This window comes from Suncus etruscus, chromosome 4, assembly GCF_024139225.1.
Source record: "Suncus etruscus isolate mSunEtr1 chromosome 4, mSunEtr1.pri.cur, whole genome shotgun sequence".
In the NCBI taxonomy this organism is placed as follows: Eukaryota; Metazoa; Chordata; class Mammalia; order Eulipotyphla; family Soricidae; genus Suncus; species Suncus etruscus.
In genome coordinates, this window is record NC_064851.1 from 117,729,719 (window position 1) to 117,757,462 (window position 27,744).

General features: G+C 38.3%; 1 protein-coding gene across 1 annotated transcript; it reads left to right on the forward strand.

The window, feature by feature from the left end:
• AADAT (aminoadipate aminotransferase) lies at window positions 1-27,372 on the forward strand. The gene is made up of 13 exons (XM_049771298.1): window positions 1-242; window positions 597-765; window positions 1,859-1,991; window positions 6,573-6,647; window positions 11,662-11,871; window positions 13,115-13,180; window positions 15,001-15,083; window positions 15,523-15,619; window positions 18,270-18,331; window positions 19,619-19,683; window positions 21,382-21,488; window positions 25,827-25,928; window positions 27,052-27,372. The coding sequence occupies exons 1-13, from the start codon at window positions 176-178 to the stop codon at window positions 27,091-27,093; spliced, it is 1,278 nt and encodes a 425-aa protein (XP_049627255.1). The 5' UTR covers window positions 1-175; the 3' UTR covers window positions 27,094-27,372.
• The last annotated feature ends 372 nt before the right edge of the window (window positions 27,373-27,744 follow it).

Sequence of the window (27,744 nt, forward strand, 5' to 3'; positions counted from 1 at the left end):
TCTTGCTGGGGCTCAGCGTGCAAGCAGGCGAGTCTGGGCGGGTTCGGGCCCCTGCGCGCTGCACGCCCCCAGTCCCGAGCTCCGCCAGGCGGGGGGCGGTACTTAACCCTGGTGTTTGGGGGGTGCAGATCGTGGGGGCCAGCTGCAGCTGTCGGCGGAGCAGGGAAGCGGAGACATGAACTACGCGCGCTTCCTCACGGCGGCGAGCGCGGCCAGAAAGCCTTCGGCCCTCCGAGTCCTAAGTGAGTTGGGTCGGGGCTCCCCGGCTCGGGCGGGTACCCCCCTCTTGCATGCATGCCCCGGAGAGTGGCGGGAAACGTGTGTCTGCAGGGAGGTGCGGGCTTGGCTGGACAGCTCCGGGCCTTTCTCCCAGCTCGGGGGAAGCTTTCATCCCGGGAAGAACCTTTCCGACTTCATTTCAGTGTTTCTTCTTTTTGTTTTGGTTTTTGGGCCACCCCCGGTGACGCTCAGGGTTCACTCCTGGCTATGCGCTCAGTGAGGACCATATGGGACGCCGGGGATCGAACCCAAGTCTGTCCTGGGTCAGCCGTGTGCTAGGCAAAAAAGCTCTACCGCTGTGTGTTTCTTCTTTGTAGATGAGCTGGTGAGCAGGTCGCCCAAATCTCTCATCTCCTTGGCTACCGGATCACCAAACCCCAAGATGTTCCCTTTCAAGACCTCTGTCATCACCGTGGAAAATGGAAAACCCATCCACTTCGACGAGGAGAGCATGCATCGAGCCCTTCAATATTCCCAAAGTGCTGGGTGGGTAGTCGGGTCGCAGAGATCCACTGATAAACTCATTTGTGTCTTTTGAAAATAGGGGTTTCATGAGCAGGAGCAATAGTATATTGTTTGCATGCAGCCCACCCGGGTTCGATCTCCCCAGTATCCCAGATGGTCTCCCCGAAGCAGCACTAGGAGTGATTCCCTAGGCATGGAACCAAGAGTAAGCCCTTAGTATAGCCAGGTGTGACCCAAAAATAAGCAATCCTCCCCAAAAAAATATTATTAGGGAACAGAGTCCAAGAGATTGTACAGGGAAGTAGGGAGCTAGTCTTGTAAGAGGCGGACCTGGATTCAATTCCCCAGCATCTGTGTATGGTCCCTGATCATCGCCAGGTGTGGCAAAATAAATAAATAAAAGTATTAGGAAACTTTAGAGACATGTTCGGAGTAAGAGCAGTAAAAATGTCGAATGTCTAACTCTTCTTATTGATTTTCTCAACTTTAAATGACATCAAGAGTCAATGAAGACTTCTAAAGAAGGGTGACAGGGAATGCTCTGGGGGTAGAAACAAATGAGGGAAAAAATGGTCCATAAAGTAGCGATTTTAATTCCTAAAACAATTGTCTGGTGTTTAGGCTCCTTTTCTAGACAGGCACCATTCAAATATGTTATCCTCCTTTGTTCAGATATATTTATTTTTGCCCTTTTTTTGGTTGGGGAGGACACCCAGGAAAATTGTGCAAAGCCTTTTAAGCTGGACTATCTCTCCTGACCTCCAAATATATAATATATATGGTTAACTATAAATTATATATATATTATATGTATATATTATATTATATAGATTTTTTTCTTTCACCATAAGTTTTAGGCCGTGTGTGTGTGTGTGTGTGTGTGTGTGTGTGTGTGTGTGTGTGTGTGTGTGTGGTCTTAAAAACAATCCAATGAAATCACTCATAAATTGAGTAAATTTTCTTAACCTTGAAACCTGTTGTCTTGTCTCTTCAGTAAGGAATTCATAATGATAAAAAGCGTTTGATGATAAAGTACTTGATGTAACGCTACCATTTAGTTTCTACTACTGTGATATTTTTCTTTCATATATTGAAAATGTATTTCATGCTTTAGAATTCCAGAGCTATTATCCTGGCTAAAAGAGTTACAAATAAAAATTCATAATCCTCCTACTGTCAATTATCCATCAAATAAAGGACAAATGGACATATGCATCACATCTGGCAGTCAAGATGGTCTTTGCAAGGTAAGACAATGGAAAGATTTCCCCATACTAAAACTCAAATATACATGGGTCTAGAGACACTGTTCAGCAATAAAGCATGTGCTTCACATAAGTAGGTAACCCTACAGAACTAGGAAAAATGGAGGGGTCTGGAGAGAGAGTACAGCAGATGGGGAACTTGCCTTGCAACAGCCTGAACCGAGTTTGATTCCCCAGCATTTCATGTAGTCTACCAAGAACCATCAGGAGTAATTACTGAGTGCAGGACCAGGACTAATCCCTGAGCATCACCATGTGTGGCCCAATAACAAAAATTTTAAAAATAGAATTTATAAATACAGTGAGCTGATGTCTTACCTAACCACAAGGCAATCTTTTTTTTAAATAAATTCTTTAATTGAATCACTGTGAGATATTAAACACACAGTTACAAAGTTGATAATAATTGAGCTTCAGTCATACAATTTCCAATATAGTGCTCCCATCTCTGCCTTAATTGCACTCCCCTCTTATTCTAGCCACTTCAAACATGAAATGGTCCTCCTGGCCCTTAACTCTATTGTCTTTGAATATTATTATTATCTTTTGTTTGTTTGCTTCTGAGGCAAAATTTTGAATGGGATTTTTTAAATATCTTTCTTCTCTTTCATTATTTGGATATAGTAAAGATTGGACTTTTGCATATTAATTCTGTAGCCTGCCACTTTGCTATAGAAATCTGCCCTAAAGACAATTAGAGTCTTTAGGATTGTCCAGTTTTTAGGATAGTACCATGTTATCTACAAAGAGTGAGAACTTGACTTTTTCCTTTCCAATCTGGATGCCCTTGGTATATTTTTTCTGCCTAATTACTATAGCAAGTATTTCCTATATTGCATAGAAGTGGGAAACCTGGTCTTGTGCCAGATCTTAGAGAAAAGGCTTTTAGTTTTTCCCTTTGAGTATAATGTTTGCCTCGTGGTAAATGACCTTAATTATATTGAGGAAAGTGCCTTCAATTCCCATCTTCTGAGAGGTTTCATCATGAATTGGTGTTTACTCTTGTCAAAAGCTTTCTCTGCATCTATTGATATGATTATATGTTTTTATTTTTACTTTCATTGATGTGGTGTATTATGTTGATTGACTTGTTTATGTTAAACTATGTTTGCATCCCATATTGAATCCTACTTGGTCATGATGTGTGATTTTTTTTTTTTGATGAATTGTTGACTTCTATTTGTTTGAGAATCTTTACATCTGTTTTCTTTAGGGATATTGGACTTTAATTTGTGTGTGTGTGTGTGTGTGTGTGTGTGTGTGTGTGTGTGTGTGTGTGTGTGTGTGTGTGGTGTCTCTGCTGCTTTTAGTATCAGGGTGATGTTAGCTTCATAGAAACTGGGAGTATTTCTGTTTCTTCAATTTTCTGGAGGAGCCTGAAAAAAATTGGCAGTAGGTCTTCTTAAAAATTTAAAAGAATTTACTCATGGGGCTGGAGCGGTGGCACACTGGCGGCACTAGCCTAGGACTGACCACAGTTGGATCTTCAGCATCCCATATGGTCCCTCAAGCCAGGAGTGATTTCTGAGCACAAAGCCAGGAGTAACCCCTGATTGTCACCGGGGTGTGGCCCAAAAAACAAACAAACAAAAAAAAATTTACTCATGAATACATCTGGGTCTGGGCTTTCATTTTTGAGAAACCTTTTGATTAGCATTTTAATTGAAGATGATCATGTTTTATGAGTTACTAGTAGTCTCTCTTATATTCACCCAGAACTAGCAAAGGAGAATGTAAAGCCATTCAGTCTAATTTTTCTGAAATAAATTATATGCTGGAACAATGAGTCATGAAAACAAAATCTCTTTAGGTCCAATCAGAAGTTGACTGACCACTGCTTAATTTTAGTTATCTCAAACACTCAGGCTCCATTTTATACCTGTGCTTATGAAATTTTAATATGAGTTTTAAATTTTTGGCCCCTGAGATGAACTATTTCTCACATGTTTGCTGATGTAGTCATATATTTTCACCAATCCTGCCCTAGTCTGTTTCTCTGCCTCTATGGATTGTCTGTGTCTGCTCTTTGGTCTGTCTCTCCCTCTGAGTTAGTCCATCTGCCTCTCTCAGGATGCCAGGAACTCCATAGATGGGAATTCCTCTATTTTTTTCCACAGTAAAGAGAAGGCACTTAGTTACCAGTTTTATCTTTTTTCTTTGGCTTTTTATAAGTAATTAGCCCTAGATAAACAGTCTCTATTCATCTAAATTAAAATATGATCATAAGAATAATATTCCCCCAAAAAATTGGGATTGAAGAGATAATACATTAGGTAGTATACTTGCCTGTATGCAGCTGACTTGGATTCACCAAGGTTCTATACCTCTATTTCTAGCTTTGTCTCTATCATGTTTTTTGAGTCATGTCTGAATCCCCAGTGGATATGTGGCACCATGAAGGTAAGGTGGGATTGCAGCAATTTAGTCACTAATTCGTTTCCCTTCTAGTTCTCTTGTTCCTTCCACTATATCTGTAATTTTAGTTTTGAAAGTCATCATGATGATTGAAATCAACTTCTTCCAAACCTCTGTGGTGCTACTATTTTGAACTCTTATGGATTACAAATATTCTTCATAGCATCACCAATGGGGAATCCTTTGCAGAAGGTTGCAATTGGTTCTGCTCCTATCCAGCAGAGAAATCCCCCGCCTTATGGCAACCTTTGTCTAATAATGACTTCTAATAAGACGTTTGTCTTACAAATAATGACTTATGAATAATATCCTATAAATAATGACTTTAACATTGAACTTATTCTTGACAGTGCAGCAGAATAGATGCTACTGTTGGGTATCAGTCAAATAAAAATATTGCTGGGGCTGGAGAGAAAGTACAAATATGCTCCCTGGCACCACATATGGTCCCCCACCCCCACCAGGGGTGATATCTAGGCACAGAACCAGTAATACGTCTTGAGGGCAGCCAGATATGCCAGATATGCCCTCACCCCTTGAGCCTCCTCATGACTGCTCTTAGGTGCACTGTCAATGAACAGTAACATTTTGAAGCTCAAGTTCTCAATAGTGGGCTAAAATTATTTCACAAGTTATGTTATAAAGTCATATGCTTATACCCTGCTTTGCTGTTACATTTCCAGAGCACAGGACACCATTCTTAAGGGCCCTAAGATCTTCAGCATAGAAAGGGCAATTGATTTTAGCTTAAAGTTACAAGTTACCTTAAGCCCTCAAAGAAAGTCAGTATATCCCTTGGAGTTCTGAATCCAAGTATTGACTTCTTTCTAACTAGAAAAATCCTCGGTGGCTTTTCTTTCCAATTGAAGGCTGGTTTTTTTCTACAGTGAACATCTATTTTTTTAGCATAGTCCCTTCATCAGAGATCTCACTCAGCTGGATCTTCCAGGGAATTTTCTTCAGCTTCCCCCTCACTTGCTGCTTCTCCTTGAACTTTCATGCTATTATGTTGGTTTCTTCACTTAGACCTCATGAACCAACCTCTGCAGTTTCAGTCATACATAGAATTGAAGAGAGGATGAATCTTGCCCTGCAACAGGCTTGGTGTTTGTTTGAGGACCACACCCAGCAGTGCTCAGTGCTTACTCCTGGCTCTCAAGAATCAATCCTTGCAGTCTTCAGGAACCATATGGGCTGGCTCAAACCATGGTCGGCTCTCCCCACTGTATTAGATTTTGTTTTAAGAGTCGCCAGTCTGATTGAATCTTCTGAGCAGACCATTCACACATTTCTATATTGGCCTGCGGCTCTCCCTTTCTTATCATTCATGCATTTTGTAGAGAAGTACTTAATTTCCTTCCAGAGGTCTTTCTCTGCAATTATATCTTGGGGGATTGTGAAGTTCAGATTTGGACTTATTTCAGCTTCCAAACTGCCTTTTTGAGCCTGGGGAGAGAGTTGAAAGGGCTGGTGCAGGTGTTTTTGGTGCATTAAGAAAAATCCCTGGTACTATATGTTCAGAACAGTGGCCCCTGAGCACTAAGCCAGGAGTAGCCTAGAGCTCCTGGATGTGACCCCAGTTTTTTAAATGCCTTCCTTACTGTTCAAACATTCCTAACTTTTGATTTAAAATGACACATACTTTCTTCTTTCACTTGAACCCTTATATGCCACTGCATGGTTACTTATTGGTCTAATTTTCATATCATCGTGTCTCAGAAAAATAGGTGTATGACTAAGAAAGCAAGGTGGGGATATCTGTGTTGGGGAGCCGACACTTATGTCACCATTTCATATGTCACGGTTCATGGCACCACAAAACGATGGTAGTGCGTGGTAACATCAAAGATCACTGAGCACAGTAGGTCACTTTAAGAGACAAAACAGTCATGAACACATTTGAATTACTGTATGAATAAACACCCCTGAGCGCTGCTGGGTGTGACCCAAAAAAACAAAAACAAACAAACAAACAGAAATACTGTATGAATAACCAAATGTCACCCAGACACAAGTGAGCAAATACGGGTGAGAAATGCTGCTGGGAACTAGATTATTTCAGTTTCCAAAAGGAATCATTGTATGCAAAGTGCAAAGCAGAGGAACAAGTTATATGCCAACTAAGATCCTTTGTGCTTCTTTTCATAGATGTTTGAAATGATGATTAATCCTGGAGATAATGTCCTCTACAATGAGCCCATTTACTCAGGAACACTTCATGCTGTAAGTACACATTTTTGCCAAATGCAGTTTTGTAACAAAGAAGCAGCAAATGTTGCATCTTTAATTAAAGGCCTTGAAAATCAAATATCATCTTTCACCTGTGAGTAGGAGAACTTTAAATTATATATGTGATGCCTAGTAAATTCAGCTTCGGCTTTATGTGTTTCTCTTTACAGAAGGATAAATGCTAAAAAGCACTTGTTTCAATCAAGTCCAGTTTTTTAATATCCACTTTAAATCCAACTTAATTTACAGAACTTATCTTTTTATTATCGTCTTTTATTGTCATCTTCCATTGTATAATTCTATTAAAATGTCAATTTAACCTGACTGAAATCTAATGTTATAATTAGGACTTTCCATTTCCAGTGTTAAATTAATGGGGCTGTAATACCTAGAATGAAGAAGTTCATGTTTTAGTTCTGCTATCGCCTGGTTAGAACATGCTGTTGAGAGTTTATTTGGGGCCTAATCCTATGTCTAGTTCTATGACTAGAGAAGAGTGATTATGATAAGTATGAATAGAGAACTGGAAACCACACTATATCAATAATGGTTATAGAAACTCAGGATACTTCCTCCCAAAAAGTGAAGACTCAGTAGGTACTTAAACTCTGCCCCCAGGCATATGAGAACATATTCTTATGTTGATGAAACTGGAACCAAAGGAGGGAAATCACATGGAAACAATGTCAACCCAGGTTAAGAATTTTCTAGCTTCAGCCCAGAAGAAAGTAATGCATTACCTACCATTGCAGTGTTTAACGAATGTTCAAATGTTCATTGATTTTTACCTCACAGTGTTATAAGAAAAACAAGTATAAGTTAGAATAGGGAAATTAAATGAAATTACCTTTAAATTCTTTTTTTTTTTTTTTTTTTTTGGTTTTTGGGCCACACCCGGCGGTGCTCAGAGGTTACTCCTGGCTGTCTGCTCAGAAATAGCTCCTGGCAGGCATGGGAGACCATATGGGACATGGGATTTGAACCAACCACCTTTGGTCCTGGATCGGCTGCTTGCAAGGCAAATGCTGCTGTGCTATCTCTCCGGGCCCACCTTTAAATTCTTATACAAATCTCTTTATGGATTTGTTTTCAAAGGATTAACTAGTTGTAGTTAAAGGAATATTCGGGGAGCAGAGAGATAATATAGCAGGTAGGGCCCTTGCACACAACTGACCTGGGTTTGAAATCTACTCTCCCATATGGTCCCCTGAGCACTGTCAAGAATAATTCTTGAGTCTCACTGGGTGTGGCCCAAATCAAAATAAAGTATTTTTTCAACATTGTTTTATTTTTGTTTTTGTTTGTTTAACACCTGGCAGTGCTCAGGGGTTGCTCCTAGTTCTGTATTTAGAAATCACTCCTGGCAGGCTCAGGGGACCATATGGGATGCCGGGGATCAAACCCTCGTCAGCCACATGCAAGACAAATGCACTCCCTGCTGTGCTATTGCTCCAACCTATGATTTTAGTTTTATTTTTTAAGAGATTGTCATTAGTCATTAAAGAAACCAAAATCAAAATTATTTGGAGATACTACTATGTACCTACTAGAATAGGTATTATTTTTAATTGAAAAAAGACACACTATGGGTAAACAGTGAGAAATTAAAACAATATAGGCATAAACGTAGGGGCTGGAGTGATAGTATAATGCCATGGCTGTCTTGGTCCAGATATGTTAAGAGAATTTCTCAGAACTGTCTCAGAAAAGTGGATGCACAGAGTTGGCAGATTATGAATTATAAGGAGCCACACACAATTGTGTGGGAGAACAGTATTCTGGTTTATTGCACAACTATCAGGGTATATATTGAGGATTTTTTCCAGTCACAGTTTTTATGGTATGTAAAAATGCTCATGTCTGTTTGTTTTGTTGCAAAGTAAAACATATCTCTCTTATTAACAGGAACTTTATCAGTATACACTGTTTGAGCTTCAAAACAATTTGCATGCCTCTAGGTGGTTTGCAGACACATTTCAATTAAGAGCCCAGAGGATGAAGAGAGGATAAATTTTAACATATCAAAGTTGTTTCTCCCTGGAGAGGCCCTAGGTATCAATTCTGATGTAGATTAAGGGATTTAAGCAAAAAGCCAGGTTTTTCTATCAAAGTTCCTTTTTACCTAAGGAAACAATTTCTTTCCTATAGGCTATTTAGTAGGTAACTAACTTCTTAAAGGTTGACTAAGAAACAGTTTTTAGAAAGAGTCATAAAAGAGACAAGCTTATTTGAAAGAGATGGCAAATCTTTACCTTGTAAAAGTTTTATAAACAATCCATTGCTTCTTCCAGGCCAAACTTTGGAAGTTATATCCAAAGTAAAAAATGAGTTAGCAAGTCACTCTAAGTCCCTTAGAGATGTCCCAAAACAAACATTCCTTTCATCTGACAGTGCATTCTGTTTAAAGCAACAGGGCTTTCTAAAAAACTGTGAGGATTATGGGGCCAGAGCAGTGCATAGTGGTAGGGCATTTGCCTTACACGCAGTTGACCTAGGATGGACCACGGTTCGATCCCCCAGCATCCCATATAGTTCCCCAAGCCAGGAGCGATTTCTGAGCACATAGCCAGGAGTAACCCCTGAGCATCACCAGGTGTGGCCCCCCCAAAAAAATTCCAAAAAGAAAATAAAAGACCATGAGGATTAAAATTGTTTTAAAGTATCTATTGGTGCTGAGTTTTCAAGGTAAAGAGAAATTTAATCAAGGCTATATTTACCTGTATTAATCCTTGTATTTTCAAGTAAATGTTCAAATATATACAGACATTACAGCAGAAGGGAGATTCATATTTAGGTCAAATAAATGTAACTATCTTGAGAAATATCACCCTTACTATCAGGGAAGTCTGGCCAGCTGTCCACATAGCCTCTCAGGGGACCTTCTGACAATATTTCTTTAGACCATGATGGTGAAAGTATAAATTATAGGTATTTGCCTTGTTCAACCCCTAGCATAGACATGGTCCCCAATTCTGCCAGGAATAATTCCTGGGCCTAACTGTACATGGTCCAAAAATAAATCAAAAAATTTTAAGTGACTGCAAAAATTATTTTGTCAGTTTCTCAAAATATTAAACAAAATTATCATGTGACACACTAACTCCATTCATTCTTTATATTTTAAAAGAATTGAAAAATAGGCCTAAATGGTAGCAGAAATGTCATTGCAGCTTTATTCACCAAGGCTAAAAGGTGGCGACAAATCAGGTATACATTGGCAGGCACAGATAAACAAATGTGATCTATAGATACAATGAAATATTATTTGGCCATATAAAAGAACAAAGTTTAGATAAATGCTACAGAAAGATAAATGGTATAAACATTATACCAGAGAATGGAAAGATACTACAGAGTTTGTAGTATTTTGTAGTGCTTAGAAAGATAGTAAGGTGCTTACTCTGCATGCAGCCAACTAGGATTTATTTTCAGAACTATAAATGGTTCTGCCCAGCACCACCAGGAGTGATCCTTGAACACAGAGTAAGCCATAAGCTCCTCCCCCCTAAATGAGGTAATTGAAAGAAATAAGGCCAACTGAGGCCAACTGAAATAAATAAGACACAAAGGGACAAATGCTATAGAATCCTGTTCCTATGGAGAATAGTATTCATAGGGGAAATTTTTAGAGACAAAGCAGATCTGAGGTTAACAGACTAGGAAAGTATCACTTAATAGATGCAGAGACTGAGGTCACTGAATGTTTTGGAAATTATTAGTCATGATACATGTGAAATGCACATTGTGAATATAATTAACACCACTAAGTTGTACATTTTAAAAAAGTTTAGGCCATGTCTATTTTACCACAATTTTTTAAGTAAAATAACATTTTATTATGGATAGGTTTTAATTTTAATTATTTTCTTAGATTCTTAAAACTTAAAGTCCTACTAATGCTTTGAACATATTTACAATAGAAGTTTTATGGGGCCGGGCGGTGGCGCTAAAGGTAAGGTGCCTGCCTTGCCTGCGCTAGCCTCGGACGGACCGCGGTTCGATCCCCCGGCGTCCCATATGGTCCCCCAAGCCAGGAGCGACTTCTGAGCGCATAGCCAGGAGTAACCCCTGAGCGTCACAGGGTGTGGCCCAAAAAGAAAAAAAAAAAAAAAAAAAAAGAAGTTTTAAACATTAATCTATCAAGTTAAACCTTTGAATTCCTTAAGAATAGTTCTCCAAGGATGCCCTTTCTGAAAAATCTGTATATGGATCATTTTTTGTCTGTGAAAATTTGGCCATTTTAGTAATTTATATTGGTTTTGTAAATTATATTCCCCCCTATAAAAAGTAAACATAAAAGCTTACTGCCTATAAATATAAAATTGTGTTTATGCAGACACACATGCTGTATAGTACTCAAAAAGAAACAATATTCCAGACTATGAGAAAATATGTGACTGTTTTATGGTTTGATGTTGATTCATTTTGCTTATAGTAGCTGTAATTTTAAAATTTAAATATTTCACATTTGTTAGAGGTAGTGTCTCGATTGTTTATTCCTGAATACTTAATTCTACATTTACTAAAAAAAAACAACAACCGTGTGTTGCTTATCTTTTGAAAAATTTTTTGTCTGGGAACCTCACCCAACTATTTTTATTTCTTGAATAACATCTTTCCTTTTTATTTATCTGAAAATAAAATTTTACTAAAATAATGTATTAAATTATGTTTAAAAGCAAGGCTATTACTTTTCCAGTTTAGTCTTTATACTCGGTAAATCAATGAAGACTTACCCATTCCTGGGTTTGCTGCTGCTTAGTGAGTTTTCATTTGGAACTTGAATAACTCAAAATGTAGTAGCCAGAGCAAGATACAGCCCCAAGCCTGATATATATGAGCCACATAGGGAACAGCCACACAGACCCTCAGGCTTATGGAAAATAGAGCTTAGGGTGGTTTACAAGTTGAAGGTATAAGTGGTCACCTTCTCAGATAGCATGAAAAAAAATTACATTTTGGTATCATTTTTGAATTTTGGACTTTCTTTCTTACATGTGCCCAATAGCTACAACCACTAGGTTGCAACTTTATTAATGTTGCCAGTGACAATGATGGGATTATTCCAGAATCTCTCAAAGAAGTACTTTCCAGATGGAAACCAGAAGATGCCAGGAATCCTGCCAAAAACACCCCCAAATTTCTTTATACCGTTCCCAATGGCAATAACCCTACTGGAGACTCATTTACAAGTAACCGCAAAAAGGAAATTTATGAGGTACTTGAAAGATTATGTAATATGACTATCCTCTTGTCTCTTTTTTGACTTGTTCAAAGAGTACTGTGCAATTTTCGTTTCTAATAACCTTTTACTTTCAATGAAGCTGTTATTTTAGTGAAGGAAGTCTTCTATACCAAGGGTACTAACAGAAATACCAGTCTTTTGATATTTAAGAGATTTTTATCTTTATTTGATATTTTCATAAAAATAAATATAGGGCTGGAGAGATAGTACAGAGGGTAGGGTTCTTGTTTTGTATGCAACAGACCAGATTCAATCCCCAGCACATTACTCTCCCTCCCCTAAATTCCAGACTCTATCCAACATCCAACATAAATTTGTGTAACAGGAATTTCATACATCCAGGGCCAAAGAGAACACTTTACTATGTCCAGCCATTCTCCAAAACCCCACCCACATTCTGCACTTATCTCCTGTTCCTAATAATCATTTCTTCTCCCTCAGGCCTCCCTGTAGCTAATTTATCCTGTGGGTACCAACCCCAAATTTACTCACATCTTCACCCCTGTCTTACTACCTCTGTCTTCCCAGTTGCCACCTTCTTTTATAGTCTTCTCTGGTTCTCTAATCTTTTCTTCTCCAGATGGTAGTTAGTCTGCACCTTCTCAGACTGACTTGTAAATTTAAAATTAGTTAAGAAATCCTCTTGTTTACAATCACCATATTTGGGCTTCCCCTGGGACCTAGAACAAAATACAGATTCTTGATATCTGTATTGCAAAGCTGTGTGACCTATTTTCAGGCCTTATCATCACTCCTGCAGCAGATACAATGACCATCTTTCTGTCCCACTGATGTGCCTTTTCTCTTGACTATCACTTAGAACAGAATCTTCTTCCCTGGTATTTGCACCAAGTGCTTCTTCCTGTCAATCTGAATTCTCATGTTATCTGGTCAAAGACAACATACAGAAATAACTTCCAATTTCAAATGTCATGTCATTCTTTAAGATTCTGCTTAGCCTAAATACTGCTCCCTGTTTAGTATTTCTTCTGTTTGTGACTGATTGGCTTATGTCCTATCTTTTTCCTTCTTTCCCACAAGAACAGGAGACCTTAAAACCTCTCATTTCTTTATCCTAAGTGTCAACTCTAGGACTATAGGTATGCACTAGCATTTTGGGTGACTGAGTGGACCTATGAAAGAGGACAAAGAATTAGGAGTCCCAATATTTCTGATAACTCTTAAAATACAAATAATCTAATTTGGCCTTTTTCAGCTGGCACAAAAATATGACTTCCTCATAGTTGAAGATGATCCTTACTATTTTCTCCAGTTCAATAAGGTAAGTGACTGTGCAAACTATTTCACCAGGAGAAGATAAATTGTCATAGAAGAATTGCACTGCAGTTAATGTTATTCCAACTGCTGAGTTTCAGCTGGTCCACCTGTACATTCGAATTTAAACAAATGAGACCCCACAGAGATAGTAGAACAGGTAGGGTATTTGACTTGAATGCTCTAACCTGGGTTTGATCTCTAGCATCCTAAAAAGTCCCTGAGCTCAGGAGTAATTCCTGAGTGTAGAGCTAGAAAGTGGTCCAAATATAAAACAAAACAAAGATTAAGTGAGTGTTTATTAGTTACAACATCAAGCCTTTCCCGACAGTTTTATCAAATATGTCAGGATAAAGTCATTGGCTTTATATGGACTACCCATTTTTGGTATTTCTAATCTCTTCAAAAATAATTTACCTTTAAAAGTTAATTTAAGGTTAATTTTTAATTTTTAATTTAATTTGGGCAAACAGGGCCAATCTTGTTGAATCTTCAAATCCTTCAACATCAGATGAGGGTGAAATAGATTTCATCCTGAGTTTCAGCTTCCGTCTCTTGGTCAGGGCTTCTTGGAAGCCTGTTTGGGAGAAGAATCTGGTTGCTGTATTGAAACAAAAGGTGAAAGGGGGAATGTGCTCCTTCATGATGTCATACTGAACATAGGAAAAGGTTTTCCAACTCGTGTTCACATACTTTCACCACTCCAACTGCCCAGATTCTCTGGATTTCTACATTCTTTTTCACAGTTCTTCACACTAATTCCTTATTTTTCCTAGTAGATAGTGGTGCAGGCTCTTTACGTCTAAACCTCTGTAATCACTCTCAGGGCTGCAAAAAACAAATGCATCCCCTCAAACCTCTTGAAAGAAACAAAAACTCCCAGATGTTTTAAGGAGCTTGAATAATTGAATGTGCCTACTTACCCTCTGTCTTTAACAGGACCTTGACCCCCTTTCTTCTTTGTATCTACTTTTGAAGTAAATATTAAAATTAGTACTGAAGGGGGCTGAGCCACAGTCCAGTGGTTAAGGCGCAGGTGGCTGACCTGGGTTCAATCGTCGGCATAATTTATGGTCCCTCATGCACTACCAGGAGTAGTTCCTGAGCATTCCTTGCTGGGTGTGGCCCCAAAAACAAAACCAATAAATAAAATCAGTGCTTCAGGTTTGTTTGTTTGTTTTATATCTTTGTACTTGCTTCAAGGATCTGCATTGTCTATAAAGCCATGTTTCACAAGGTGGGCAATCCATTCCTTTTGGGGATCAGCAGGGCTTAACAAGGGAAAGCAAGGACCTGGGGTGCACTTGAGGGCCCACTTTTTGATTATTCAATTAAAGCCTGTAGATTTTATGGGGTGGGGACTAGAAAGGGTGAGATTGCTCACTGGAACGATTATTTTTTTCTAGAAATGGGTGGTAGCCAAATGAGTTTGGAATCCTTTGTTTTAATAATCCTGACACTCTTCATTTTGGAGCTTATCTAAATTAGTATTTCTTGACTCCTTCCTTCTAAATCAATTCATCTTGAATTTCAACCCTTGAGGTACTAAGGGCTTGTTTGAGATTTTCCTCAATTCAGTTTGATGTCTCCTTTGAGATTCCTTAAACATGGTCTCTTGGGCAAAGGAGAAAACCCTAGTGCATGTTTTTTTGGCGAAAAGGTCTTGATAGACAGGCAGATGCTACTGAAGGAACCTCTGTCTCTGGTTTCATGTTAAAGGCAATGAGGGGGTGATTTGCCACATTTATTCAAATCATCTTGTCCTCAGTCTCTACCAAATTACAGTTGCTGTCCAAAATCAATAGTTTAGTTTTGTTTCCTTTCTAGCCCTGGGTGCCAACATTTCTTTCCATGGATGTTGATGGCCGCGTCATCCGGGCTGACACTTTCTCAAAAATCCTATCCTCTGGGTAAGTTTCTGACTTAAGGTGACATGGGGATGGGAGACACACAATACCTAAGATCCAAACAATGTGGTTACTCAATTTGCTTGTATTTTGCTTGACTTCAGACAACAATCTAATTATTAACATGACTGTAGACCTATTCCAGTTTGTCCAAGGTTGGGGAGGGGCAGGTGAGCTTTCTAGTTTGCTGTCCAAAAGAACACATTTAATGAGACTTGATTAGACTAGTAGTATATATTAACTATCCATCTACATTTCAGTTTGCATTTTAAACTAAGTGTAGTTCATTTTATTAGCTTGTTTTCATGGTCTGGGTTCATTTGTCCTCAGTGAACCACCCACTTAATGGAAGCAATGAAGTGAAATGCAATTAGTTGTTAGTACAAGATTAAATTAAGCTTCTTTGTTGTTATTGTTTTTATTTGTTGTTATTTGTTTTTAGGTTGAGAATAGGGTTTCTAACTGGCCCCAAACCCTTAATAGAGAGAATTGTTTTACATACGCAAGTTTCAAGTGTCCACAGCAGCACTTTTGCACAGGTAAGAATAATTTAATAAATCAGAGGGTGTTTATCTTTCTTATTAATCAGAATTGAGGGTAGATATTGGCTCCAAAAAAATGAATAAGTAAATAAGACTGTTAAGGTGATGAAGAGAAAAGTCATTGATATAGATTTACAATACAAACTGAATTACAAGACCACATACTGTTGCTGGTGACTCTAAATAGCACATGAGGAGCCAGAGAGATGCAAGCACCTAGCAGCCAACCAACCTTATTTCACCTGGTTCCTTGAGCATTATTAGGTGCAATCTTGGAGACCTGGAAGCACCGTCAGAGAATTCAACATAACAGGTACAAGGCCTAAAGCAGCAGCACATGTCTCAGTTCATCCCTGGAGGTCTCCTAAATACTGGTAGAGAAACCCTAACATTTAATAAATATAAACAGAAGGCACATGAGGATTGAACTCACCTAGTGTTATTTGTGGTAAGACCAAATTCCTTGGGCCAGAGCATTAGTATAGCAGGGAGGACACTTGTTTTGCCATAAGTAAGCCCAAAGAATTGCCAGGTGTGACCAAAATAAAAATAAAAATACCCAGATCAAATGCCTGATGAGACAGGGTACCTTATTCATGTTTTATCCCTAGTATCTTGCCCAGGGAATCTAAAAATCTTTATTGATCAGAAAATAGAAATAGGGATGATAAAAGAAATACAAGTGAAGAAATAAGCTCAGGGACAGTTGGGAACCCTGATTTTTTATGGCACATGACTTTGCACTATTGTGAATGCACATGACAGTGCCGTGAGCCTAATGAAGAGCAATGAAGAATAACTAATAAATTAACAATTATCCCAAGAGCCTTTGTTTGGACTGATAGTTCTGGAGTTGTAGCATCTTATCTATGTCATTCTACTTCTGGAGTATTTTCTTGAAAGAAATCACCAAGCTGAGTTCTTTGTTAATCCTGTCTCTGTGAACAGGCGGAAAATACATGTGAATATCTACATTATGGCAGATTTCCCTGACTCTTGCCAGTTCTTTATACCTCTGGGCATCTATACTTTTGTTTTTGAAAATGAATACAATTATACAATTTATATTTTACAAAGAGCTATAAAATGCTTCAACAGTTAGAATTGCTTTATAATAGAAAGTATTCTTGTGGAACATTTATAATTGAAGTCTTCCATTGCAATTTTTTGAGAGAAACTTTTCAAAATTATTTAATGATTTTCCTACTCTGTTAAATGCCTTTTTTATGTTTATAGTTTCAACATTTTGTAAAATCTTAAGACAATTATAATGATATTATGCCCTTGCAGATTTTTGTAACTTGTAACAGTTTTTGTAACTTTTGTAACAGTTCTTAGTTGTTGGTTGTTATTTCATATGCATCAAGATAACTGTCAATTTAATTTAGTCAATTTAATTATCTAAAAATTATCTAGTATTTTTATGGAAATAAACAGATTTTGAGGATACATAAGCTTCAAGGAATTATTGAATGAGATGTTCAAGATGTTAAAGATGATATAGCTACCTAAAAAACACAAAAGCATTAGGAATGAAAACTATCTGGACACTTATGAATCAGAGAGAAAACTCTCTGAGCCTGGGTTCAGTTATGAGCATCACATGGTCCCCCTGAACACAACAGAGAATGAACTCTGAGCCATGAGGATCAAGTCTGCCCTCCCAAATTTGGATACCCTTGTGATACTGTACATTTCATAAATAAAGATATGCTTATGTTTTACCACTTTGAGAACTTTTTCATATTTTGTATATTATCAAAAAAACTTCACAATCTATTTGTAGCATTGAGAACTTCTTTTTTTTTTTTTTGGTTTTGGGGCCACACCCAGCGGTGCTCAGGGGTTACTCCTGGCTGTCTGCTCAGAAATAGCTCCTGGCAGGCACGGGGGACCATATGGGACACCGGGATTCGAACCAACCACCTTTGGTCCTGGATTGGCTGCTTGCAAGGCAAATGCCACTGTGCTATCTCTCCGGGCCCGAGAACTTCTATTCTTAATTTAAAAAAAAAAAACTCAAATAATTTATAACCTTATAAAGATACTATTTAACACCGAAAAGGTCCTGCAAATGTTAATAATTAAAGGCCTGGATCTGGAGCTGGACAGCCTGTCTCAAATCAAAGTCCTGTGACTTACCAGGTGTTACCAGTTGGACTCTTCTGAGGCCAGAGCATTAGTACAGTGGGTAGGGCGCTGGCCTTGCACAAGGCTAATCTGGGTTTGATCCCCAACACCACATTTGGTCCTCCAGTCCCATGAAAGAGTGATTCCTGAGCACAGAGCCAGGAATCCAAAAAATGAAATAAAAAATGAAATAAAGAAAATGTCTATCTTCTGCCTTGACTTTCCCACCAATAACAACTAAACTAAGTCACAATGGCAAGTAGGATGATTAAGAATCCTGAATTGTCTAAAATCTGTTACTATTTTACCATCTTTTCAGGAAAATAGCAAGAACTGAGTAAATGCTTGCTATTGGTTATTGTTAATACTTATCGTTTGTGATAAATCACTCTATAAAGCTAGGTTCTCATTATGTTTTTTTCCTTATGGTGATTTGCATGTGACCGAGAGAGATCGGTCAAGAAGCACATTTTTTAAGGATGAATCATGCCATTTGCTATGGTTTTGTCTTTTTCAGATGCTTGTTTCAGAGCTGCTATACCAGTGGGGTGAAAAGGGATTCATGGATCATGTGGAGAGGTACTGGCGCATTTTCTCAAATGTCTATGACCAGCAGAGGATCCCAGTGGCCATAGTTTATGGCATTGCCTCATTGCTCTACCTTCCCATGTACCCTAAGACAGACAGGAGGAAGAGTCTATTAGAAGCCAACATGTGCTTGTTTTAGTGAGTCTCCACCTAGTAAATCTGCAAGGATTATCCTGGGCCCAGTCTGAAAGTCGTCCCCAGCCTACCTAAAGTAACCAGTAATGCCTTGCACTTTAGGGCTCACTGATTTAACTGATTTTGAGGGTTTAGTATCCAGACACCTATGCATTTGATTTTATTTAACACTCTGTAACTGTGAGGGATAAGATTTAGATCCAATACAAATGAGTGAGAATGTAATTTCTCTAATAATCCTCCATTGGTGCACATTATGAGTTATGCCAAAATGTTATATACTGGGTGATTGAGAAATAAGGGAGAAATGTGATATCCATCTTCATTTTGATCGTATTTTCATTGGTTCTGAGAGGTCTCTCTCTCTTTTTTTTTTTTTTGGAGGGGGGGTCACATCCAGTGATGCTGGCTATGCAGGGAAATTGCTCAGAAATCGCTCCTGGCTTGGGGGACCACATGGGACACTGGGGGATCGAACCGTGGTCCATCCTGGGTCAACCATGTGCAAGGCAAACACCCTACCACTGTGCCATCACTCCGGCCTCGCCGAGAGGTCTCTTAACCCACAATTGATGATTATTATCTGGACCACTCTTTACCAAAGTGGGCAAAACCTGTCATAGGGCCACTGGACTTAGCACTTAGGAATTGCTCCTGACAGACTTCAGGGACCCTCTGAGATATCAGGGATCAAATCTGGATTTGCAAGGAAAATACCACTTGCAAGGAAAATGCCCCACCTGCTGTATTATTTCTCCAGTCTCAATTTCCTTTTAAAATTATTCCACTGCAGAGGTCTGAGCGATAGCACAGTAGGCAGAGCGCTTGCCTGTTACGCAGCCAGCCCAAGTTCAGTCCCCAGCATCCCAAATCATCCTCTGAGAACCACTGGGAATGATGCCTAGGCATAAGCCCTGAGCATTGCTGGCTGTGGCCACCAAAAGAAAAAAAAGAGAAAAATACTGTAATTATTTAAAATTTTCCACCAAACAGATCAAATGAACATGCCCTAATCTTCCCTTATAAAGCATGTTCGATTGTAATCAAGCTAGAAAACAAATTATTTGTTTGGACTTTATAGTTTTTGCATTTCTCCAAGTAATGTACTAACCACATACATTTCATTGCTTTTTCTCCTCCTAGGGTTACTGAGTTCTATAGGTCCCAGAAGGACGCAATGCTGGCAGCTGCAGACAAGTGGTTGAGTGGTATGTGATAAGGAAAAGTAGCTTTAGGGGGTGGTGAACACTACATAGGATTGTTAATTCTAGAGAAAAGAAACAAGAGTTCAGGGTTACTCTAATTTTTTTTTAATATAAAATCTTTATTTCAGCACCATGATTACAAGCATGATTATTGTTGGGTTTCAGTCATAAACAGACAACCCCCTTCACCAGTGCAACACTCTTGACATGAAAAATGTTGCCCTATCAATAATTTCAGAAGTAACAATCTGAAAGCTTTGGCACAAAATCTACCTTCCTTTATCGATAGCTCAAAGAGCTTGAGTGATTTTTGGAAAAGTCCCATTAATCAAAAATCTATCAACAGGGCCAGAGAGATAGTACAGTGGGTAAATCATCTGTCTTGTAAGTAGATGATTCGGGTGTGATTTGAGGTGTGGCCCAAAAAACAACAACAAAAATCTTAACTTAATACAAAAGACCATCTAAATGCAAAAGGTTTTAGACTTAACTCAAAGTTCTATACCAAAGAAAGTGTCAAACAAATAATACATTGCTTTTATATAGAATGTCAAAATAGTAAATCTAGAGTGGTTCTGATAATACAAAGTATTTTGCTTGCCTTTTGTTTTTTGTTGGTTTTGTGTTTTTTTTGTTTTTTTATTTTTGTTTGTTTGTTCTTTGGGCCACACCCTGTCAGCCTCATGGGTTACCCCTGGCTATGCATTCAAAAATCACTCCTGGCTTTGTTCTCAGGAATTACTCCTGGTAGTGCTCAGGGGCCCATATGCTGGGGACTGAACCCTGGTCAGCCAGGTGCAGAACAAGCACCCTACCCACTGTGCTATCTCTGCAACCCTAGAATTGTCTTTTTGATGAAAGTACTATTCAGTCACTTTGTAGTGTGAGTATAAAGAAGACTTGATTCAATAGCAAGTTTAAAAAAAAAGAAATGATTCAATCAAAATAATTATTTTTCTTGGCTTTTCTTTTATTCTTCTGTTTTATTTTGTAGGCCACTTCCAGCAGTGCTCAGGGCTTACTCCTGGCTCTGCATTTGGGAATTACCCCTGGCAGACTAAGGGGATTATAGAGGGTGCTGGGATCAAACCGGGGTCTAATGCAAATGTGATTTTCATCTTAACATTCATGAAACATAAATCCTAAGAATGCACCTGGAAATTTTGAATTGTAAGCACTTCCTTATATAATCAACTATTTTTTGATTAAAATTCTTATTCATTAGACTCCTAAACTATTGCATATGTGAGAAGACTTATTGAAATTCTATCATTTACTAGCTTAGGTACTTCCTAACTGCCAGGAAACATTAGCACTAATAATATAAATTATTAGTTCTTCTCTTCATCTTCCCTTCCTTACCTTTTGAAATGAAACTCAAAACATCAATTTTCATTAGTCCCTAAAATTAAATATAGTTAAAGTCCCATCAGTTGGAAGCAGAGAGAGAGATCACAAAGATCTAAGTGCATGGAGCACCTATATTGTATCACAGGAGACCCAGGTTCAGTCCCTGGCACCACACGGCCACCTGAGTACCACTAGGAGCAAACCCAGAGCACTATTCTGGGAGTAACTCCTAAGCACTGCCAGTGTGGACCAAAACATAAAGCAAATAAGTATAATAAACATTCTTGAAAACTTACAGTTAGTGTTATTACATCGTTGTAGATGACTTTAGAACGTGTTCTTTGTTTGTAGGTTTGGCAGAATGGAATGAACCCACCGCGGGAATGTTTTTATGGGTTAAAATTAAGGGCATTTCTGATGCAACAAAACTGATTGAAGAAAAGGCCTATAAGAAAGATGTAAGAAGGGAAGGGGGGGAGGGGTAATACATTTTCCTTAAAGTATTTTCTAAGCAAAAAAAAATGGCAGGCGATGTTTGTAGTTATCCAGCATCCAACTCATCATGTTTTAATATCAAAGATCTTATCTCACTGCTAAAAATAAGAACATTATTTTAGTTACATGTTTTTTCTGCTGGTTTAAATCAGTGATATCTGCCGTGATTTATTTCACTACTATTCATTTATTTCACTACTATTATTCATTTCACTACTATTTAGTAGCTAAGATATGAATCCACATCCTTTTGCTTAAATCACAGTCCTATTGCATGCTAGATATGTGGCTCTGGGTAAGATATCCTGCAAAATATTTATAAGAGCGAGATAATAAGAATCCACCTCAGATTGCTGTAATGAATCACAAACACAAAGGACCTAGACTAACACCTGGTGCATATTAAAATACTGCCTTTAGTAGTAGTATTGATTATTAATGACTATTACTTATTATTAATCATGACTATGATTAATAATATTTATTTTTCATATTATTTAGTATCTTTAGAAATTTCCTGATTATGAAAGTAAAACATACTCATGGCAGGAAATTTGGAAGGAGCATATGTGTGCAAAAAATTATTAAATAATTCCTGCTTTTACAAGGGAAAATTTACAGAGAAAAGCTTTAATTCTTTTTTCTTTTTTAGTTAAAATGAGCCATAGTATTTCTTCTAGGCTTGCTTTTCTCCATTTGCACTTAAATCGTAAGTTTACTTAAAATATCATTAGGGATCTCACTTAAGCTGGGAACTCTTAAATACTTACCCTTAAATATGTGTAACTTCCCAATATACCAAACAGATCCTTTCTCCTTTCTCTATTAATGAATTCTTTTTTTTGGGGGGGGGTGTCACACCCGGCAGTGCTCAGGGGTTACTCCTGGCTCTATGCTCAGAAATCGCCCGTCAGGCACAGGGGACCATATGGGATGACAGGATTCGAACCACCGTCCTTCTGCATGAAAGGCAAACGCCTTACCTCCATGCTATCTCTCTGGCCCCAAATGAAGAATTCTTTATCAATGATATCAATGTTGGGACTGAAGTGATAGCACAGCAGTAAGGCATTTGTCTTACATGTGGCTGACCTAGGACAGACCCGGGTTCGATACCCAACATCCCATATGTTCCCCCAAGCCTATCAGGAGCAATTTCTGATTTTTTTATTTTTTTGGTTTTTGGGCCACACCCGGCGGCGCTCAGGGGTTATTCCTGGCTATCTGCTCAGAAATAGCTCCTGGCAGGCACAGGGGACCGTATGGGACAACCGGATTCGAACCAACCACCTTTGGTCCTGGATCGGCTGCTTGCAAGGCAAACGCTGTTGTGCTATCTCTCCGGGCCCAGGAGCAATTTCTGAGCCAGGAATAACCTCTGAGCATTGCCCGGTGTGGATTCCACCTCCCAGAATGTAAAAATATAATTTAAAAATATATTTCAAAAATTGATGCCAATATTTTATAAACACTATACTCTTAGATCCTGGTTTCTAAGATGACTTTAGCCTTGAAGCAGTAAACAGAAAAGAAAAAATTGTGTTTTCAATATTTGGTCTGTGGCAAGTGGAAAAAGCTTGAAATCTCTGAGATCTGAATTTTATCAGACTAGGGAGTGGTTAAGCATAAGCCCAACATGTTCAAGGCCCTAACTTCTACCCATGACACAACATGATCCCCCTCACCTCCACTGATGTAGACATGTAGCCCACCATCCACTTCTCTGGCAAACCTCTGCAGGACTGGCTTCCAGATCATCAACTCTGCCTACTGTGCCCTTAAAAGAGACACCAGCAGAATTAAGCAGAGGCTTTGAAGGAGGAGCTAGTTGGGGTTATTTTTTGGGTTCAGGGACGATACCTGGCAGTTCTCAGGGCTCCTGGCTCCGTCCTCAGGAATCACTCCTAGTAGCAGTCAGGAGACCAAATGGGAGGCCAGAGATCAAACCCAGGTCATTAGTTTGCAAGGCAGACACTATCTCTCTGGCTCCAAAAACAGGCTTTTGATCTTTTGGTTTTTAACCTTTTGCACCAGCAGATAGTGAAAATAAGAGAATGATTTTTCAGATCACTAATGCAGAAGTGAAAAGCATTTATCTGTAATTGACAATATAGCAATATTTATAGTAGTACATGCATGATCATTGAGGCATGCACTGTTAAGCAGCAATCATTTTTTTCAAGGGTCACTAGATATTACTGAGCATTTGTGTCAGTTGAAAACAACTGGTCTAAGGTTAGATGTCACTTCTAGGCCTGCTGGACCCTGGCACCAGCTCCATTTCCTGGGGAAAGTCATTTAACCTTCTTACAGTTTTACGCAGCAAGTGCTTTGTAAACTATATTCTCATTTATTTCAAAACAATATTTAATTTTGGAGAGAGAGAGAGGAAAGGACCCACACCCAGCTGAGCTCAGTGGTTACTCCTGGCTCTGCTCTCTTGAAACAGTATTTGGGGAACCAATATATTTGGAATACTAAATATATAAATATATGGATGCTGGGATCAAGCACACATCAGCCTATGCCAGGCAAGTGCTTTACCCACTGTACTATCATTCTGTCCACTCGAAACAATACATCTTAGAGTAATAATTCAAGGTTAATGTTTACTTTGCTTTTCTACCAATGTCATTATCATCTAAAGTTGTTAAAAGTCTATTTATATCTCTTATCTAATTTGATCTAATCTGACTTCATATTTTATAATTTTTAATATTTTCACATTTATTCCATATATCGTGCTGTACAAGCCTTTTACCAAATACTCTCCAAGTTGATCAAATTTTTTTAAACCTGACTTAGTCCCGACTGATGACCTTACAAAGAGATTACTACCATTCATTTTTTACAGCAATTTTTTAATCAGATCTCCTAATTTCCTTCCACTCTATTTGGAGAAACAACCTTCACTTTATTAATGGAACATACACACACACAGAAATTCTGCCTTGAAATATTTTCTCTAGGGACCACCAAATCATTGTCCTCAGCGCCTCTTAGCACTGATGTATCTGATGCAACAAAAAGTTTCTTGATGGTTTTGAAAATCACGATTACAGGAAACAATCTCAAAGATTTAACATTTTCAGTGGGTTCGACTTGTAACTTCACATCCAGTGTTTAAAGCTGTGACCTGCAGGGGCCATACTTGCACAGCTATTCTGTCCCTTTCCTCTTCAGTGCCTGAATCCCCTGGTGGAGGGTCTATGGAAAAGGTCTCATGGACCACCAATGAGAAGATAATTCAGGGCAAATCTGAAAGTAGCACGCAACACTTTCATCCACTGATGAAGATTTAGTTCCGTGGCACACAGAACTAGAAAGGGGGCTAGGAGGAAAGTGTGCTGATTGCCCACAGCAGAGGAAGTGAGTTCACAGTCAGCCACCTGCAGCCGGTGCCCCACCCTCTGTCTTGACACAATGTTTTGGGTTTTTTTGGGGGGGTTTGATTTGGTTTAGGGGCCACACTCAGAGTTACTCAGGGGTTACTCCTGGCTAGAGGAAACATGGGATGCCGGGGACCAAACCCCAGTCAGCTGCATGCAAGGCAAGCACTTTCCCCACTGTACTATCATGCCAGCCCCCTACAGTGTGTTTTTATTCCTTCACTTTATATATGATCATTTCTTTCAGCTCCTGTGAGCTTGCTATGTAGTAAATCTTCCTATCTTAGGGCTTTACCCTCTAAATCTTCTCCCTAAAATATTCTTCCTTTACCGTTGGCTTGGTCAGTACAACATCTCTTTCAGGTCTTGGTTTAAACATTATTTCCCAGTTGGATAACTTTTAAAAAGTACCTTGGGTTTAGAGTAAGTAAAGTTGTTACAGAGGGCAGGGGTTTCACTTGCACATGCCCACCTGGTTTTTGATTCTTGGAGAATTTGTGAGTGTAGAGCCAGAAGATACCTCCCCAAAAAATTACTTTAAAAAATTGTTTCTCATTATTTTAGTATACATGACTTCTCTAACTGGACCTAACATGTGTTAGTGTTGATTATTATCTTCACTTTTAGACAGTTTCCTTTGCTGCTCATGTAAGCAAGAAATTCAATATTTTACATCTCAATTGCTGCATATTCTTTACATACAGCAATGAGATGCATTAGCCTTGCTTCAGTCAAACACTTTTAAATTTTGTATTTTAGCCTTTTAATTGTATGATATACAGAATGTTGAAACTTTTCTCACAGTTTTAAAACTTTGTTTTTAAACTTAAAAAGGTCTTTTAAGATTACATTTGCCTCTACTTCCCTTCACTGTTTCCTTAATGTTCACTTATTTTCCTTAAACTGTTTTAGGTATTAATGGTTCCTGGAAGTGTTTTCTACAATGACTGCAAAGCTCCCAGCCCTTACTTCAGAGCTTCCTTCTCTTTAGCTTCTCCAGAACAACTGGATGTGGTGAGTATGATGTTCTCTCTAGAACAATGTTAGTATCGTCAGGAAAGCTTGGGTTTGTGTTTAGCCCAAATGACAAGAATCCAAGAAGCAATTCCCTGAGAAATGCATATATGAGAAACCAAACACAAGTGCCATATATTTTAACAGTACCATTACCCTTGAAAAGATTTTCAACTTAACATGGAGAAGTTTGGTCTTTTATGCCTTCTTTATTTCATATCTCATGTCATTAGAGATGTATTTCTTTTTTGTTTGTTTTTGTTTTTGTTTAGATATGTATTTCATTGTTAACTCTACTTTTGTATTATAGAGTTAACAGGAACTATATAGAACATAGGTTAGAGAGTATATGAAAATATAAGAATGTATATTGTGGAGAAAATAGAAAATAATAAGCTTGAGAACTGTATAAAATATCCCGGATGAGGACAGGGAGCAAGTGGAGTAGGTACTCAGCATCCCTTAAAGTTCCCTCAGCACCACCAGGAATGATTCCTGAGTGCAAAGCCATGAGTAATTCATAAGAATGGCCAGGTGTGACCCCCCCAAAAAAAACACAAACAAATATTTTATACATCTTATATATGGATATATCTTGGAGGGCCCTAAGAGATAGAGCACTTGCCTTGCACACAGGCAACTGGGGTTCGACCCCAGGACCCTAAGCACAAAGCCAGGAGTAAGCTCTGACCACTATTAGATGTGACGAAAAACAAACAAAAACATCTTTGAAATATGACAGTCTTGCATCCATGTAATTAGGGCATTAACATAATCTTACCCAAATAAGACTATATTATACTTGAGTTTTCTTAATTGAAGATTAATACTCTGAACTTTTTAAATTATTAAGTTATTGCTTAACTTCTTGAGTAGCATCTAGAATTTTATTTTATTTTATTTTTGTTATTTTTGGGCCACACACAGCGGTGCTCAGGGGTTACTCTGCACTCAGAAATCAGTCCTGGCTCAGGGGACCATATGGGATGCCGGATATCGAACTGGTATTTATCCTGAATCAGCCACATGCAAGGCAAACACTCTACTACTGTGCTACCACTCCAGTTCCATTGAGGGATCTGTTCTCGGGATTTTATTAATTAATATGTTTTTGTAATTCTAGGCATGCCAAAGATTAGCCGAACTCATAAAAGAAAATATATGAAGAAATTAAAGTCGTCGCATAGAATTAAAGTATTTGTGGATTTTTTGAGTTAAATCATTTTTGATTTATCAGGAAGAAATGATGATTGGATCAGACTTACAGATTTAATTTCATCAAGTATGTTATGTCTGTAATAATTTGAACACTATTTAAAGCTATCAGATTTTATATATATTTGTAATCCACGCAGATCTTTTGATAACTGTTCAACTTGCAAAATATCACTTTTAGTCTGAATTTTATACAGAATTTTGTAGATGTTTTATAATTGCCCATAAATTTTATTTGATGCTCTCATTTTACAATAAAATATTTTGAAAAAAAAATTTAAATTATGTATAATGTGAACTTCTCTATTTTTAAGAAAATATAATGATAAAAAGGCTATTGTAAAAACTGCTCGCATTTGACCATCACAAATGATTTTTAGTAACAGTGCCACAGAAAATAATATATTCCCACAGAAACTATTTAAAATCAAATTCTTAAATTAAACATACCTAAAGATATCAGATCTAAATTAAGAGATACGATTAAGGACTTAGAAACTATTGCGGGGGGGGGGGGGGCAGAAGCAATAGTACAGAAGGTCAGAAGGTAGGGTGCTTCCCTTGCATACAGCGAGCTTGGGTTTGATCCTCAGCATCCTAT